The sequence below is a fragment of the Ursus americanus genome, chromosome 6 (genome assembly GCF_024610735.1).
Source record: "Ursus americanus isolate L20-20 chromosome 6, mUrsAme1.1.p, whole genome shotgun sequence".
In the NCBI taxonomy this organism is placed as follows: domain Eukaryota; kingdom Metazoa; phylum Chordata; class Mammalia; order Carnivora; family Ursidae; genus Ursus; species Ursus americanus.
The window spans coordinates 34,701,287-34,718,431 of NC_142132.1; the positions used below are offsets into that span (position 1 = coordinate 34,701,287).

The 17,145-nt window shown below is 41.1% G+C and overlaps 1 protein-coding gene across 1 annotated transcript in view; it reads right to left on the reverse strand.

Moving 5' to 3' along the window:
- Nucleotides 1-10,605, reverse strand: part of HECTD2 (HECT domain E3 ubiquitin protein ligase 2) — a 74,814-nt gene extending 64,209 nt beyond the window's left edge. The window contains exon 1 of the mRNA XM_045809996.2: nt 10,339-10,605. Within this exon, the coding sequence (XP_045665952.1) occupies nt 10,339-10,476 (138 nt within the window). The 5' untranslated portion in view covers nt 10,477-10,605. The remainder of the gene's footprint in view (nt 1-10,338) is intronic.
- Nucleotides 10,606-17,145: the final 6,540 nt, after the last annotated feature.

Genomic DNA, 17,145 nt, shown 5'->3' on the forward strand with positions numbered 1-17,145 from the left:
GGACCTCAACGATCTCTTTGACTATTTATAATCACAAATAATTTCAAAAAATATAAATAAATAGAGTATCTGCTCTGCTATTGTTAACATATAATATTGTCGGGGCGCCTGGGTAGCGCAGTCGTTAAGCGTCTGCCTTTGGCTCAGGGCGTGATTCCGGCGTTCCGGGATCGAGTCCCACATCAGGCTCCTCCTCTGGGAGCCTGCTTCTTCCTCTCCCGCTCCCCCTGCTTGTGTTCCCTCTCTCGCTGGCTGTCTCTCTGTCACATAAATAAATAAAAAAATCTTAAAAAAAAAAAATTAACATATAATATTGTCAACCTAAGTAATTACATAATTAATCAAAGATCATATTTCACAAGCACCTAATATGGACCTCAATGGTCTCTTTGACTATTAATAATCACAAATAATTTCAAAAAATATAAATAAATAGAGTATCTGCTCTGCTATTGTTAACATATAATATTGTCAACCTAATTTTAAATTTTTATACAAATTCCTGTTTTTAACCTTTACTGAGGAACAAACTACACCTGAGTTAAATTTCTGTTTTCTTTATCATATTTTTCATCAGGTGTTAATAAGAAGGATACTTGTGGTTTTCCATGATACCTTTTGTACTGAACACCAAGTTCTATCATATTCAAGATTCTGGTAAAATTTTCCTTGTTCAGCCTCTATTCCCCAAAAGCTGCTGTAGAAGATAAAACATTTCTGTTCACATTCTAAACCAATCACTGATAAAAGAATAATATGCTGGCTCTGTTCCATCATGAAACACCTTTTAAAGCCATAATATCTCACTACCTTAGGGTCTTTGAATTAAAATATTTTAAACTGAATTTCTATATCTACAAAATTCATCATTCATAACATATTTTAAACATATTTAACTAGTTTTGGTAACCAGCTGGGAAATGCTTGCATTTTAAACTACATCAAGTGAAAATTAATATTACATTCTAGCTATTTGGGTCAACTGGCAGAAGTTTTACTTACTGAAGGGACAAACAATACAAATGGACTCTGCATAGAGCTCTGTGAAGCGGTCAGCTCTGGATGCAAAGCTGTCACAGGGATCAGGACATGCTAAATTGTGTTCAGTATCTTCTATTTGAGAGGTACATAATGTATTTTATTTTATTTTTTTAAAGATTTTATTTATTTATTTGACAGAGAGAGAGACAGCCAGTGAGAGAGGGAACACAAGCAGGGGGACTGGGAGAGGAAGAAGCAGGCTCCCAGCAGAGCAGGGAGCCTGATGTGGGGCTTGATCCCAGGACCCTGGGATCACGCCCTGAGCCAAAGGCAGACACTTAACGACTAAGCCACCCAGGCGCCCCAACATAATGTGTTTTAGAAAATGCTCCATACAATAAATAATGATTGGGTATTCTAAAATGTTCAATATAACACTTGGTTAGTTGGAAAATACACTTTTGTAGAATAGCTGTCATCAATAATGCCAAATAAAAAGCAAACAAGGAAATTCAACATATGTTGTAGTAGCGGTTCTCAAACTTTCTAGTCTCGGAATCCCTTTACACTCTTAAAAATTATTGCATGTATTAATTCCTTTTAAGATAACAATAAACCCATGTATGGAAAATATATTTTCTCAAACAGCAACAAAAAATCTTAGTGAGAAGAGTGGCATTTACATTTTGCAAATCTATTTTTTAACATCTGGTTTCACAGAAGACAGCTGGATTCTTCTATCTGCTTCTGTGTTCAATTTGTTGCAATACTAAGTCAGGTACCCTTTAGAAAACTACACTCTACACTCAGGAGAATGAGTGGAAATAAGACAAGACAAATAATATCTTAGTATCATAAAAGTAGTTTCGACCTCATGGACGTCTATAAGGATGTAGAAGATAACACTCTGAGGACTGCTACAAGAGGAATAAACAATAATTAAAACTAAGAATGGATTTAAGAAATCTTGGGAGGACAAGAAGATATCACAGATCTGCACTAATATGGCCATTTGCTAAAGGGGGCTATGAAGGACTTGAAATGTGCTAATCCAAACAGATACCTAGTAAGTGTAAAATACACAATTTTCAAAGACGTAGTATGAAAAAGAAGTAAAGTAGTTCAGTTCAGCTCAATCAATTAATTTGATTAAATACTGAAATGGTAAATTTCTGGATATGTTGGGCTAAGTAAAATATATTATTATAAGTAACTTTACCTCTTTATTTTTATTTGTTTTGATGTGGCTATTAGAAAATTTTAAATTACATATGTGATTTGCATTATATTTCTCCTGGACAGAGCTGCTCTAGACAGATGAAAACATATTTTCCTAAACTAGATCCAATACAGCATACAATCTTAGGGAAAAGAACAGAATTTTTTTTTTTAAGATTTTATTTATTTATTTGACAGAGAGAGAGAGACAGCCAGCGAGAGAGGGAACACAAGCAGGGGGAGTGGGAGAGAAAGAAGCAGGCTCATAGCGGAAGAGCCTGATGTGGGGCTCGATCCCATAACGCCGGGATCATGCCCTGAGCCGAAGGCAGACGCTTAACTGCTGTGCCACCCAGGTGCCCCAAGAACAGAATTATTATTCTGATTCAGAATATCCCTACATCATTTTTGGAAGAAGGGATTTGCTGGATAGGTAGTGGATTTAAATATGGTTTAAAATACACTACAGACAAAGAATAAAAGATATCTGAATGAATAAAAACTGAGTTTCTTACTTTGGTAATTTCTGATAGATATCTGTATCTATATATCTATACATCTATACATAGCAATCTATATTTTGAGCCATACCTCACTGAAATATATTTTTCATATTCAAAGATAAATATTTCAGCAACAGGTTAAGTGCTCCTAATATAATGCATAATGCATGTATCATTCAGTATCAATGAGTCCAAAAACTACCTATAATGCATAGAAAAACCACTTTACAAAGAGTGAGTGGCTTCCTGTGGTATTAAACAAAGGCTACTGTGTCAAAAGACAGGTGAACAAATGTACATTTATATGTTTTAAGTTAAAATAAAAAACATTTAAAGATAGTCTGCTTTACCAACTTTTTATAGAAACTGACCTAAATTACCAGGTAGGGGCATATCAGAGGAGAGGCCTCAAATGTGTTTAGTCTACAAAGCAGACTATTTAAAGCCCTGTTACTGGGTAAAAATACTTTGTTTTTCTTTTTTGTATGTTTTTTCACAGTTCCCTATTAGGATGCTGGGTTATAAAATCAGAAGTGCTAACTTTGCTGGACAGCCTTACATTAAGATGTGAAAAGTTAGCTACTTCAAGGCGTGAACTTCCCTCCCAAACTAAATAGCATCAGTCCAAGTGGAATTGCTTTCCTGAAGTGATATAAACCACCTCTTTCAAAGGAGACTAGGAAATAAGGATATGGATTCTGAAACAAAATTCTGACACCAAAAAAGTCACAATGCAATTAATATTATAAATAACTGAAAATTAACCCTACTCAGTATAAAAGAAATGTTACTCCTGAAACAGAAAATTCAGTGTTCACTCATCAGGAAGGCAAGGTGGCATGGGAGATTTTATTCACTTATTTTACAACAGAGGAAAAGAAAAAAATTGCATCAATAGATTATTGTTATACAGTAAAATACTACTTTTAAAATGTATGATTTGATGCGATCACAATTCCTCAACCAATTTGCTATTCTTTAATAAAAACGTGTGCATAAAAACCTAGTTAATTTGAAATTAGAGCTTTCTTTAATGACTAGACTCACACTTCAGATAGACTTTTCAATAGTAAAATTTCAATAATTTCTATTTTTAAAAGGCATATTCGTCTACTACAATCATTCCCCAAAACTTGTTTTTTGACTGCTTACCAAAATGTCACTAAGTTACAAATATCAACTTAGGAACAACTAATTCTTCATATAAGGCTTAGCAGTCTAACATTTTTGCAATGCCAGAAGGAATCCTTCACGCATAGAGTAAACTCATACTAGAAACAAAACAGAACAAAACAAAACAAAAACAGGAGAAAAAAGCAGGGAAATCAAAGCTTCCCAGAGCTTTCTCAGCTCCACCCATTTCCTCACTTGTCTTCTGTTGATCTTTCTCTACTCTCTCTTCCTCAACTCAAACTAAAAATAAGCAAGCTAATTTCCAAACACTATGCCAAAATAACCTGCTACTCTGGCAACACTAGCTGTACCCCTTTTTGAAGCTCTTTCTTTTCCTCTTCAAAAAGAAATCCATATGAACCCTGGCATACACCAACCCTGAAGAGTTCAGAGAATGCATAATATCCTTTAATTCAGTGTGTGTGTTGTGTGTGTGTGTGCGTGTGTATACGCACGCGCCCGTGCTCACACACTTGTGCAGATGGGCACACGCACATGGTAGGAAAAGAGAAGGAAGATGGGGTGGTACAGGACTGGAGGTTTGATACAGAAGGTTATGAAGGAAAGTACCAAAGCCACAGGACAGAATTAGAAAGGGCGGGCTGGCTTACAAAAAGCTACCCAGCTACAGATGTTGGTTTGCAAATAACAACAACAACAATAATATCATCATCCAACATTTACTGAGTGCTCACTTTGTCAAAGCTCTTTCCTAAATGCTTTATGTGTATTATTTTTGTCTTCTCACTTACCCTATGAGGACGTTTCAGTATTACATAGGGCACTTTTCAAGGTTCCCTGGTTCACAACTTACAATGTGTTGGCTGTAATTTTTCTCCAATTGTTACATATAGTCAAATTACTTACGTCCTAATATGCTGAATTAGTTATGAATGAGAGAAGAAGTAGGCAACAACATAATGGCTGTGCAGTTAAAAAAAAAAAATTGACAAACAGATTTTACAACCCACTCAAAATTAGAGACACCCTGGATATATATTTATATAGCTTTCGCCCTCCTTTTTATGTCTTAAGACTCTCAGATTATTTTTCTTTAATGAGATTGCTTTATTTTACATAGAAAATTCATTCATTCATTCATACCATCATTAAAGCTGACACTATCAGATATCCTAGAACACATTTTCTCTTCCATAATAGTTCTATCTCTGGTTAACAAAATTTTGAACAAACTTGTCACTAGACCACAACCTCTTTTCAAAAAGAACAAATATTACTATAGGTGTAGGTTCTTCGAGCCACATTGCCCTGACCATAGATACAGTATGTGGAAAAGCATGGGTTTCTGAGTCAGAAAAGTCTCAATTTTAAACCAAGTTCTGCTACTTACTCACCATTTTACCCTTCAGCAAGGAACTGGTAACCTCTCTGACTCTGATTCCTTTTCTGTGAAATGAGAATACCTTCCTCACCATCATAGTGGTTGTTGGGATTGGTTTTGGTTGCAACCTGACTAAACAAGAGATACAGGGAAGATGCTTAGCAAAGAGTAGGTACTCAAATACTAGCTATGATTTATATTACTTATATATATTAAGCATACATATATGATGTATTTTTTATAATATCTGTGGTTTATTAAACTGCTTACAACACCTTTGGCACCATAGCCTTCCCTCTCACCCGTCTCACCTCTTGTTTAGAACATAATGGACAGGGGCGCCTGAATGGCGCAGTCGTTAAGCGTCTGCCTTCGGCTCAGGGCGTGATCCCGGCGTTCTGGGATCGAGCCCCACATCAGACTCCTCTGCTGGGAGCCTGCTTCTTCCTCTCCTACTCCCCCTGCTTGTGTTCCCTCTCTCGCTGGCTGTCTCTGTCAAATAAATAAATAAAATCTTAAAAAAAAAAAAAAAAGAAGAACATAATGGACAAAGGGCATAAGAGTCTCCATGTATAAGATTGTTCCAAACACCTAGATGGGCAGGGTTTATATGAGCTCACACACACGTATGTTTATTTGGAATGCTATTGCCTGGATTGCCTTTTGATATAAACATTTTTCTCTGAGATAACTTGTCTGGAAACTGCAGAATCCTTTTCTGTATCAATCTTCCTTCTTTTCCATTCTGTTGTCTAGTAAGGTTCCACGTCATGTGGGTTCTTCCATCCCTTCCAGTTATCACATGGCCACCAACTGAGTGGATGCACCTGTTTATCTCAGGTACCAACTTCAAAGCTCCTTCTTTGCACTCTTCCTCCTCCCCCTCCAGGCTAACTACCGCTAATCACTACCATGGATTTCATTATGTCGTTCCTCTATTTAAGCAACTCCAGTGGCTTCCCACTAACCACAGGAGGAAAAAAAAAATGCCCATACTTCTGTGCCTAGTGATCTGGCTCCAGCCCCCAGGCAATCTTACTTACCTCCCACAAGTTCCCAGCACGCTTCCACTGGGCTCACTGTATTACTCCCTAATGCTTTTCCTTTAGCCTTGTTCATGTTGTTTTCCACACTGGATTACTTATACCACTTTCTTTTGCCCATCCAAATCCTATCATCCTTCAATGGCCAGCTGGCTTAAATAATTACCTTTACTTCAAGGCCTTTCTTCACAGTTCTGCACACATTGATTTCCTTTCTCTGGTCTCCTATAGTGCAAATTGTTTCTATGGCTCATTGTGACTTACACACATTGCTTTGCTTTGTTATGTTTCCATGTGTTAGCCTTGCCTCCTCTGAGGCAGGAATTTTTTTTAAGCCATGTTTTGTGTTTTCTGTAGCATCTAGCCCAAAGCTAAACATAATAGATGTTTAATAACTGGTAGTTTCATTTTGGCTACTGGCTTCACCAAGCCCATTTATACACACCTGACACAATGTATATGAACTTCTCATTCTTGCTACTGACTTCCTATCAAATCCTCTCCACAAACTTTATGCTTTCCCTCAAAACCTTCCCCACGCCTTCCATCTACTTGACAAGTCTTCTAGCCTTCAGTGAGGGCAAACTTCCCTTTGAAATCCTAAACTGTTTTCCTCCATTTCCCTTCACCTCCCTGATTTCATTAAATCTAGCTCTGGCTTGAACCCATTTCATTCCTTGCTATCCTACCCTGTGGAGAACTCCTCCCTCTTCCTGTTCACCTGATTTAAATGTTGAAGTCGACAGTCAAACTCATCCTCACTTGTCACTATTATTTTTTTTTTAAGAATTTACTTATTTTGTTTGAGAGAGAGACAGCACGAGTGCTTGTGAGAGCCCGGGGAGAGAGAGGGAGACAGAGAATCTCAAGCTGACTCCACGCTGAGCGTAGAGCCCCATGCAGGGTTTGATCTCACAACCCTGAGATCATGACCTGAGCCGAAACCAAGAGTCAGACACTTAACCGACTGAGCCACCCAGGTGCCCCGCCACTATTATTTCTGCTCTTCCTCTGACCATTTTCTTCTTTCCTACTCACCATTTTTTTTTCTAACTTCTGTATTATATCAACAACTAATTTACAATATTCTCCTCCACTCCAATTCGTCAACCTCAGTAAATTCAATGTTCACACCACTACCCCTTTGTATCCATGTCCTGCTTCCAATTCCTCAGTCTCCTCAACTCTGTGGACTTGCATCACCTGTACACAGCAGCAAGGCCAAACCATGCGCCCTGATGGTTTTCTCGGGTCTCTGTCCTGAGCCTCTTGAGCATCTATAACTAGGACCACTTTAACCACCATTTCTCTCAGTTCCCCCACCACCCTTGGTCTCTGCTGTGCCTCACTGATTTAATACATATCTTTCACCAGTCCATTTCAAATGCTGCTCCACAAACTAAGTAGACTTGAACAAATGTAGTTAAAATACAGATTTCATGGAGCTCTTAATTTAGTACATAAAGTGCAAATTTTCAATCTTAGCTACACCTGAGAATTTAAAAGAAGTCTGAGCCCCATCTGCAGAAATTGATTTAACTGGTTTGCAATTAAAACTGAACAATGATGGCTCTAAACGTTCCCCAGGTGATTCTACTGTGCATCAAAGTTTGAAAACTGGTGCTCTGAGGTGAGATCTGGGAATCAGGATTTTAATCTTCTACCAGGGAAACTGTGGTCAGTCACGTTTGAGACCACTGTGGTAGGCACTTTCTGGCTAGAACGGACTTCCTTTACACTTAGGTGGTCTTAGGATCAATCACTTTAGGGCTGCTTTTTCCAGTATCCTCAATCCCACACCTGCACATTTCCTTATATTTCCAGGCTATAGTCCCAACTCTTCGAGCTTACTTAGGGTCATCATAACCTGGCCTTCTATTTATTCTAGGGAGCTGTCACTTTAAATTATTTCCAAACTCCCATAAAAATGTAATAGAATGATTTTTGGAAAAAGCCAATAATGTAGGGTTACATTGAGTCATAAACTCAGTCTACATAGAACTATTCACCTGGGGCAAAAAGAATCACTAAAGTGGCCCAAAGAAAAAGTTATTGATGGCAATCAGGTTCCAAGCAAACCTCCAGAAGCTTCATCTAATCCACGATGGAGGCTGAAAAACAACCAAACGGGCCACAAACTGTCTTTCCCTGTCCCTCCAAACCAAGGCCTTCCCCACCTGCTTGTGAACTCAGACATCATCCCAGCTCTCCTGCCCTCTGGAGGACCAAACACATATTTTATTCAATTTTCTTTAATTCAAGGTTTCAAAAAACTTATCGAACTCTATTCTTGTTTGGTAGTAAAAGTCCATAATATTTTATTCACACTTTTGAAATCCTATAAGCTATTAAAACTGAAAGGTTTTTATAACTCATATGGTGACAAAACATGTACCTGACCTGAACTCTGACAATCCAACCTGATCTGAACTGATATGAAGCTATTTATACTTAGGTCTGACTTTACCTCTCTTAGTGTGAACACACATACATTTCACTCAGAGCTACTGACTGACATGCTTGATTAAGAAGAACTGGCCAGTACCTCACTGTGGATATTATATATGACATATGTAACGAATTGCCTTTCTAAAATCTGAAAAACTCTGGATTCCAAAACTCTGAACGCCAACGGTTTCAGGAAACAATCTCTAGACCTGGTCCCCTAGTATATCAATTTCTCCCCAAATATGTTTTGCGGAGGGTGCTCACTTGAGGACCTAAACCCATTCATATAACTGTTTCTTAGAAGCATGTGCATTCGTTGTTTTAAACAACTGATTTAGGAATGAATTTTCAAAACACTGTCTTTTTGCAAGTTAAGAACGTCCTGGATAAACTCTGAAAGCCTAGGGTACCAACACAGGAACTGGGTCTGCAAGCAGTTGGGTGACAAATTCCTTCAAACCATTTCCCAAAGTGATCCCTAACTGCACACAACTCCAATTTACCATTCAATTGTAGCTATATTTTAATATGTATGTCATTTTATTACTGTCCACACTTTGCTGCACTGATTTAATGATCAGAGCTTGTTCTAACAATTTCCTGTTATCACAGTCCCTAGACATTTTTTAAAAACCTACAGAATCAAAACATTATTCCTAACACTTTAAAGAGTGAGCTATTTTAGTAACTTCTTAGTCATTTAAGAGGGAGGTTTTAAGAAATGAATTGCAAGTAGGAATAAAGAAAATGTATCATGTTCTCTAAACTTTTACTATTTTGTCAAGCACAAATGCATGACAAGTCATGGCCTTTAAATGTACCAAAGCAAACTTTCAAAAAGTATTTAAATGTTATGTCAAATAAAAATCTCAAAAATCAGAGATTAATTTGTGTGTGTGTGCTCCAAAGTAATCAGAGTCATAACCACCAGTAAAAACAGGGAAGGGGGGCTGTCCCATTACATCATCTGGCAATATGTAGTTGGAAGCCTTAGAGCGCTCTCCAAATAATCCTTAAGAAAATCCAGCTGGGAAATCATCCCTGTCAAGCTTAGATAACTTGAGTTTAAATAAAAGGTTAAAGAAGCCTCTCCACCTTACGTCACATGTCTGTACCATATGAAAAATAAAACCATCACCGAGGCATCTACCTCCCACTATCCTGACAGCAACGGAAAGGTCACAATTAAGTGGAACTCGCCGCACAGCCTGTTCAATCCCAGGGGGGAAGGGAAAGAAAATCGAAGAGAAGGGGTTAAATCTCCGCGCCCCAAAGGCAGGCAGGCACCTCCGTGGAAAACCCACTCCGCCCTGCCTGACACCTTGCCCTCACCCAACAGATGATAACGTCGACTCCAAGATGCTGGTCATTTCCTTAGAGAAAGTGGGCCCCCCAAACCAGACAATAACCGAGAATGGGCAGCGGACGCGGCCACCCTAACATTTCCCGACTGTGGAAGGTGCAGCTCGAGAAGTGTTCGCGGCTGTCCACGAGGCACACTCCACTGCAGCCCGGGGAAGGACGGCCTGGCCGCATCTCCGCTGGGGGCCCCGGGGGTCGCCGGGCGCCCCCTGCCTTCCCTCCCGCCGCCCGCCGTCGGGGCGCCCCGCTGCCCCCGCCCGGCACTTACCGCAGCAGCTCCGGCGCCCGCCGACACGATGGGCGGCAGCTTCTCGCGCTCAGGCTCCTTCCCTTTCCTCTCGTCCGGCGCTGCCGCTGCCACCTCCGGCGGCGCGGCGGGCGAGGGCACCCGATCCGCTTCACTCATGTCGGGCCGGGCGGCGGGAGCGCGAGGCGGCGGCGGCGGCGGCGGCCGGGCTGCTGCTGGGGCTGGCGCTGCTGCCGCCGCGGCCGCGAGAGGGCTCTGGGCCGCCGCTTCCAACCGCCGCCGCCGCGCCGCCCCCGCCGGCGCCCGCGCCCGCGCCCGCGCTCGGCCCCGCGCGCGAGCCCGGATGCTCCGCCCTGCCGTCGCCCCCGCACGCGCCCGGCCCGCGGCTGCTGCTCTCCGCGGCCCCCGCCCGCCTCTTGCCTCGGCCGCCCCCGCCCCGCCCCGGGCTCGAGGGTGGCGGGTCGGGATGCCAGCCGCTGCCAGCCTTGTCGCCCCCGAGGTCTGGGAGCGGAGGCGCCGCGGCCGACGCCTGGCGGCCATGTTTGGCGACTGTCGCCAGACGCGGCGAGGAGGGGTCTGCACGAGAGGGTCTGGACTGAGGGGATAAGACGAGGCCTGCCGAGGGTCGCGGCGGTAGTGAGAGCGCCCGAATGGCGCTGGATGGGGCGGGGCGGGCGCGGCAACATCCCCCGCACGGACGGCCCGGGCCTGGGGTGTCCAGACCCGTGGGACTGGGCTGGTGGCCTTTTCCCCCCAGCGCCCACAGAACCGTCTGCCTTGGGGTCACTGCTGTTCCTGCCATCCCTGCCCGCCCGCCTGCTCCAGGAGAGGCGGTTTCGAGCCTGCGCATCCTCAGGCGACAGCCTTTCCTTTCTTAGCCGACCGATTCTTTCCAGATGCCCTGAGAGCCCCCACCTACAAAGGAAAAACCTGGGGGTGGGGGGAAGTGAGACGTCTTGGGCGCCACCTTCTCCACCACAGGACTGGACGGCCAGGCCACACTTTCCATTCCTGTTCCTTTCGTCCCCCCCTTTTACTGCCAAATCCGCCTCTCCCTTCCCGTCCCCACGCGCCTACATCTCGCTCTCTCCCTTCATCTCTTTCCTGCCTCCTATCCTTGCTTTGTTCTTTCCTTTTATAAGTTACAGATGGACGGACTCAAACTCCGCTCCCGCTCAGACTCATATTCCTTAATGTCAGATTAATATGGGTAAGAACTTTCAAACTTTGGAGGAAAGCTTTAAATCATAATATTAACACCACCCCCACCCCCCACCCCTCCAAGCCACACAGACAATTTCCTTCCCTTTCTTGTCGCCCCCTCCTTTTCCTTTTCTCAGTCTACTGGAGCAGCGGAGACACCTGCAGATCTAAGAGAAGGGAGAGAGTAGGATTGCGCTGTATCGCCTATTAAAAATAGGGAATTTCTCGACGTCCAAGTCTTCAGATTTTTAGGCTTTGTCATTTTATTTGAGGTCGAGTGAATTTTCAGATCGAAGAGACCCAGGTCTAAATATAAGAACCAAAAATATATCTGAAACAAAGCCGAAAGTGATGTTTGGGTTATCTGTTGTTCTACATAATTCAGAATTATTAGCGCAACTAAATACTAAAGTGCACCGTGAGATGAGGTTGCATGTTTTTCAAACCCAGAATTTGTAGCAAGCAGCTCTGAAGCAACCAACGTAATGAATATAACAATTAGTGTTAATTTCTAAGTTATAAATTCTGACTTTCGTTTATAGAAAGGCTTTCTAGTTTTAATGCAGTTGCTGTTATCACCTATTTACATGTTAATTAGTAAAAGGTATGGAGTAAGTGCCATATAGTCAGGAAAAAGCAATTCTGTGCTAAATAGCCTTGGAGGGAAACGATGTATACAGACATTACTTTGAAGCAGTCTCCTTTCTATTTTTCTTGACTTCTTCAGGATTTTCTTTCCTTCTTAAATCTCGGAAATATCCTAAGGAGAAGAACCTACAATCACATCCTACTTTCAGCAGGTCAGCTTGCTGATCTTTTGATATGGCAACAACTCAAATGCTGTTTTAGAAAGGGAAGACTTTATTTTAACTACAGTTCAAAATGTTCTGTGCTGCCAGGCTAGGTTGGTAGAACAAATACTGGAGGAGAAGGGGGTGGGGAAGTATCCTCTTTCTTACTGTTTTCAACTAGATTTAGTCATTTGTGATAAAAATGCTTGGATGAGAAGCCACTTGAATTACATGCCTTATGCTTTCTCTTTTCATGTGTGAGACTAAATAAAAGTGTGTCTGTACATGTAGTCACATTCAATAGAACAAGATGCCTAAATATTGGCAAAACAAGGCAAGCCAGAAATTTTAATTTCTGCTACTACACCAGTATAGATAATCCATTTTTTTTCCCCAGATGGAATCTCTAAGTAGATAATCCATTTCTAAACAAGTCCACTGATTAATTTGCCTGTGAGTTACATACCAAAAATTATAATTCATTGATGTTTTCTTTTACTTCCTATTAAATACACTGCTCTCTTTAGGCACCACTCCATATCTCCTTCGTGCACATGAACTCCAGGGTGTGGGTTGGAGTTTGGATGGGGCTGCTGGAAAACCGCAGAGTGATGGCCCCTGGGGGAATTAGTGGGCTTGAGAGGCACATTTCCAGCTGCCACCAATACGCCTCTGGGGTTCAGGTGGGAGAGAGAGGGTTGTGGAGCAGGACATGCTGAGAGCCCTGGCTGGCCTGGACAAGGTGTGGAGAAGATGCTTTTCAGCTATGTAAGTGTCAACCAGAAGTGTAACAGTGATGGCATCCAAGTATAAACTCATTAGCCTTGAAAAAACTGGGAGTGAGGCAGGAGAAACATCTCACCTTCCTAAATTCAGATGGAAAGCCAAGTCATTAATTATACCTATGGGGGATAGGAGTTTGGGGGGTGGGGAGGTTACAGAACTGGTTATTTCCATGGAAGAAAAGGAAGGACCAAATTACAAGGTAATGGAAGCTCTAATTATAGAGAACATTCTATTATAATTACATAGAATAATACTAATCTAGTGAACAATAGCAAAGTAAGTTCTGGCAGGCCATTTAAGAGTGGTTTATAACATATACCTTAATTATAGCAGGTATAGCTGTGAAATAGTAAACTTGTTTTTTTAAAGAAAACATCCTTTTCATATTTCAACTGAACGTTGTCCTAAAGCAGTATTAAATTTGGTGAAAGAAACTGTTTTAGCCATGTTGACATTGTTAAAACATTCTTAGAACTCTTCCTTAATGACTGTGGCTTTTCAAAATTACTATTTTAAAAATAGCTTTTCTTTATTACATAAACAATACATTGTCATTACAGAAAACGATAGAAAATACAAATAAGCAAATTGAAGAATATAAACTCTGGATCACCCAACTTGAGATAATTGCCAAGACCTTGCTTGGTCTGTTTCTTTACAAAATCTATCTATCCACACACATACTGTTTCTTGATTTGTTTTTATAAAAACAGAACATACTGAAATACTTTTTTGAATCTGTGCAACTTACTCTTTAGAAAACCCCCAGGATGACTTTTTTAAAAAACTGCGCAATGTTACGTAGAGGCAAACCTGAAGAACAGAATGGGTGATCATCAAGCTTTGAATTCTGAATCAGGCCTCTCTTCAATCTGTTCTTTCTCTCTGGATTCCCATGGCCATTGACCTAGTCGGGGCCCTCAACGTCTCTAGCCCAAATTATTTCCCTCGCTTGCCACTTGGTCTCACCTTCAGTGTTTTACCTGCTCCAGTTCCTACAGGAATGACCTTTTCAAAATACCTAACTTCTCGTCAGTCCTTTGTTTAAAAAATACTTCAGTGATCTTTCAACGCAAAGCTTTGAAACCCCTCGTCTAGCATTTACCCGAATTCTTTACAAAGAAGGCCTTTTCTTCATTAGGATCAATTGTTTCTTTCTCTCCGCTCCAAGAGCATATTGTACACACTTACATTTATACACCTATTACCTTACATCTTAGGTTTTTATTCCCGCAGTAGGTCATGGCATAGAGAGGAAAGTACCCCCTAAACCCGTGAAGCGTGCCGTTAAGGAGGCACTTGATATGCTCGGAATAAACGAAGTAAGATGTTTTCTTAGTGTGGCTTGTAAGGGCTCTGGAGATCGCTTCCAAAGAGGAATTACAAACCTGCTCCTAGTGATGGGCTGCGCTCATTCAGACAATTTGGTCTGGTACTGCTTCTTCAAAGCATTGATCTTATGGGGCAGCGCTCTCCGTTAGAACTTCTTGCGATGGCGAAAGTGTTCTCTATCTGCACTGGCTATGCAATAGCGACCAGCCGCATGTGGCTACTGAGCACTTGAAATGTGGCTATTGTGACTGCGGAACTGAAGTGTTCATTTTAGTTAATTTATGTTTGAGTAGCCTAATGTAACTAGTGCAGAGGTCTGGAGTCACATCTCGACTTTTCAAAAGTCTTTTTGAAGTACCCCCAAATTAGTGGCATCTTTATTAAGGAGCTTTACTGTATCGTAACCTCTTCCTTTAGAACATATGCAAGCAAAAGTTCCCTAGATAATAAGGCCTGACCTAAAAGAGTTCTGATAACAAGCCTAAAAGCCTCAATAATTTCTTCCTTTTTTAAATTATTTTTTTTCTTATTCTGTTTTCACAGGAGTTTGCACTTTGTGGATGAAACGAACATCTTGTCTTAGCCCAGTGCAATGTAGAAGAAAATATGAATGGCAGTAAAATCAGGATGTCTGTATGTGTTTTTAAGTTGGTTTTGGATGGCTTCTTCAGATGTTTCCGAAGGAATATCGATGTATCAATACACACACGCACATACGTGCATGTATGCACCTAGATACCTCAATATAGGTAGATAAATAGTTTTAAATCTTAACCCCAATTTTATATTTGTTTTCTACTCATGTAAGATAAAAGCAACAATAAAATGATGGCACAACAAAAACATCCCATGCATGATGCACCCATTTGAAATTTTCATGAATCTAAGTTAAAAGAAACTATATGGGGGCACCCGGCTAGCTCAGTCGGAGGAGGGTGCAACTCTTGATCTTGGGGTCATGAGTTTGAGCCCCACATGGGGGGTAGAGATTATTTGAATAAATAAAACTTAAAAAAAAAAAAAGAAATATGTTCTAAGGTTGCTGAAGACATCAAAACAAGTCAAAATGGCAGACACTGCTATTCATTCTTCCCCTTTGTCTTGCTAACAGAAACCCTGATTCAGTGTGAGATGGCGCTATGCCCCGTTAAAGGTGGCTTCTTTTCTGGACTTCCTTGTAGCTATGTGCGGCCATGTGACAATTCTGGCCAATGAGGGGTAAGCTGAGTGTTTTAGGCAAACTTTTGCTATCTTTTCCCTGCCTGAAATTAGTGTACGATGTGTGGACGTGGTGCTACAATCTTGTAACCATGAAGATGCAAGTATGAGGATGAATGCCAAAACACTAAGGACAATATGGTGGAACGACACAAGACATCTGGAACATTCCTGAAATTGTGGAATTGATACATCTGTTTGAACTGCCAAATCTGAATTTCTTGTTTTGTGAAACAAATCCCTATCTTACTTAAATGAGTGTTAATTGATTTTTCTGTCCTTTGCAGCTGAACACATTCCTGTTAGGCACAGTGTGTGCAAGTGTATGGGCTCAGACATACACACACACAGAGGTTTGTGGGTTTTTTCTTAGTTGATGCCAAAGCTAGTAAATTGGTTAAATTTCTACTGGTTTAAACTTTTGTTTCAGTTATGAAAACACAATCCTAATCAAGTAAAATGTGTCATCTTAATTCTAAGAGTAGTAGTTTGGAAATTGCAATAACCTTTGTACAAGCATAAACATTTCCCATCAGAGTTAGAAAAGATGACTCTGTATTTCAACTCAAGGTATTAGAAAGAGTAAAATTAGGAGTTTTTAACATTGGCTTTTAGGTCTGGTTCTTCCAATTTTTAACTAATTATGTGGCTTTGGCAAAATCACTCTGTCTTTGAGTTAGTTTCTTTATCCTTGTATGGGTGTTGTGAGGCAAAACAAGAAAACATACAGAGTGCTTTGTGAATTGTGATGCATTTTAGAAAAAAGATTTTATTTATTTATTTGAGAGAAAAAGCATGAACAGGGGAGGAAGAGGGGTGAGGGAAAGGGGGAGGCAGATTCTCCCCTTAGCCCAGAGCATGATGTGGGGCTCAACACTGGGCTCAATTTGGGGCTTGGTCCCAGGACTCTGAGATATGACCTGAGGTGAAGTCAGACACCTAACCGACTGAGCCACCAAGGCACCCTGTGAATTGTGATGCATTTTAATAAATCTAATTTAATGCGTACTTACTGGGTACCGAGTCTGTGCTAAGAACTCTCTAAGGATTGGTTCATGTATTCTTCTCAGGAACCTTACTTGTAATATTGTTGTAAAGCCACCTGGGTGGCTCAGTTAATCGCCTGACTCTTGATTTGAGCTCAGGTCTTGATCTCAGGGTTGTGAGTTCAAGCCCCATGTTGGACTCCATGCTGGGTATGGAGGCCACTTAAAAAAAATAAAAAAATAAAATAAAAAAAGGTGAAACAGCAGATGGGTTTAGGAAATAGCAGAGGAATTGCAATTCAGGACATGCAAGCTGTGGGAAAACATAGGCAAGTCTGGAGATCAAAGGAGAGGAACTTTAGAGAGAAAATGAGGAAGTTGAAATGAGGAAGTTGGGAGAAGTGGCTTTGAATGAAGTCCATTGGAGGAAATGGACAGTTCAGGCTAATGATGGTTTCTCACTGGCTGAGCTTGTTGCTGGGCAAGGAGAAATTCTTCCTACCTCCTCATAC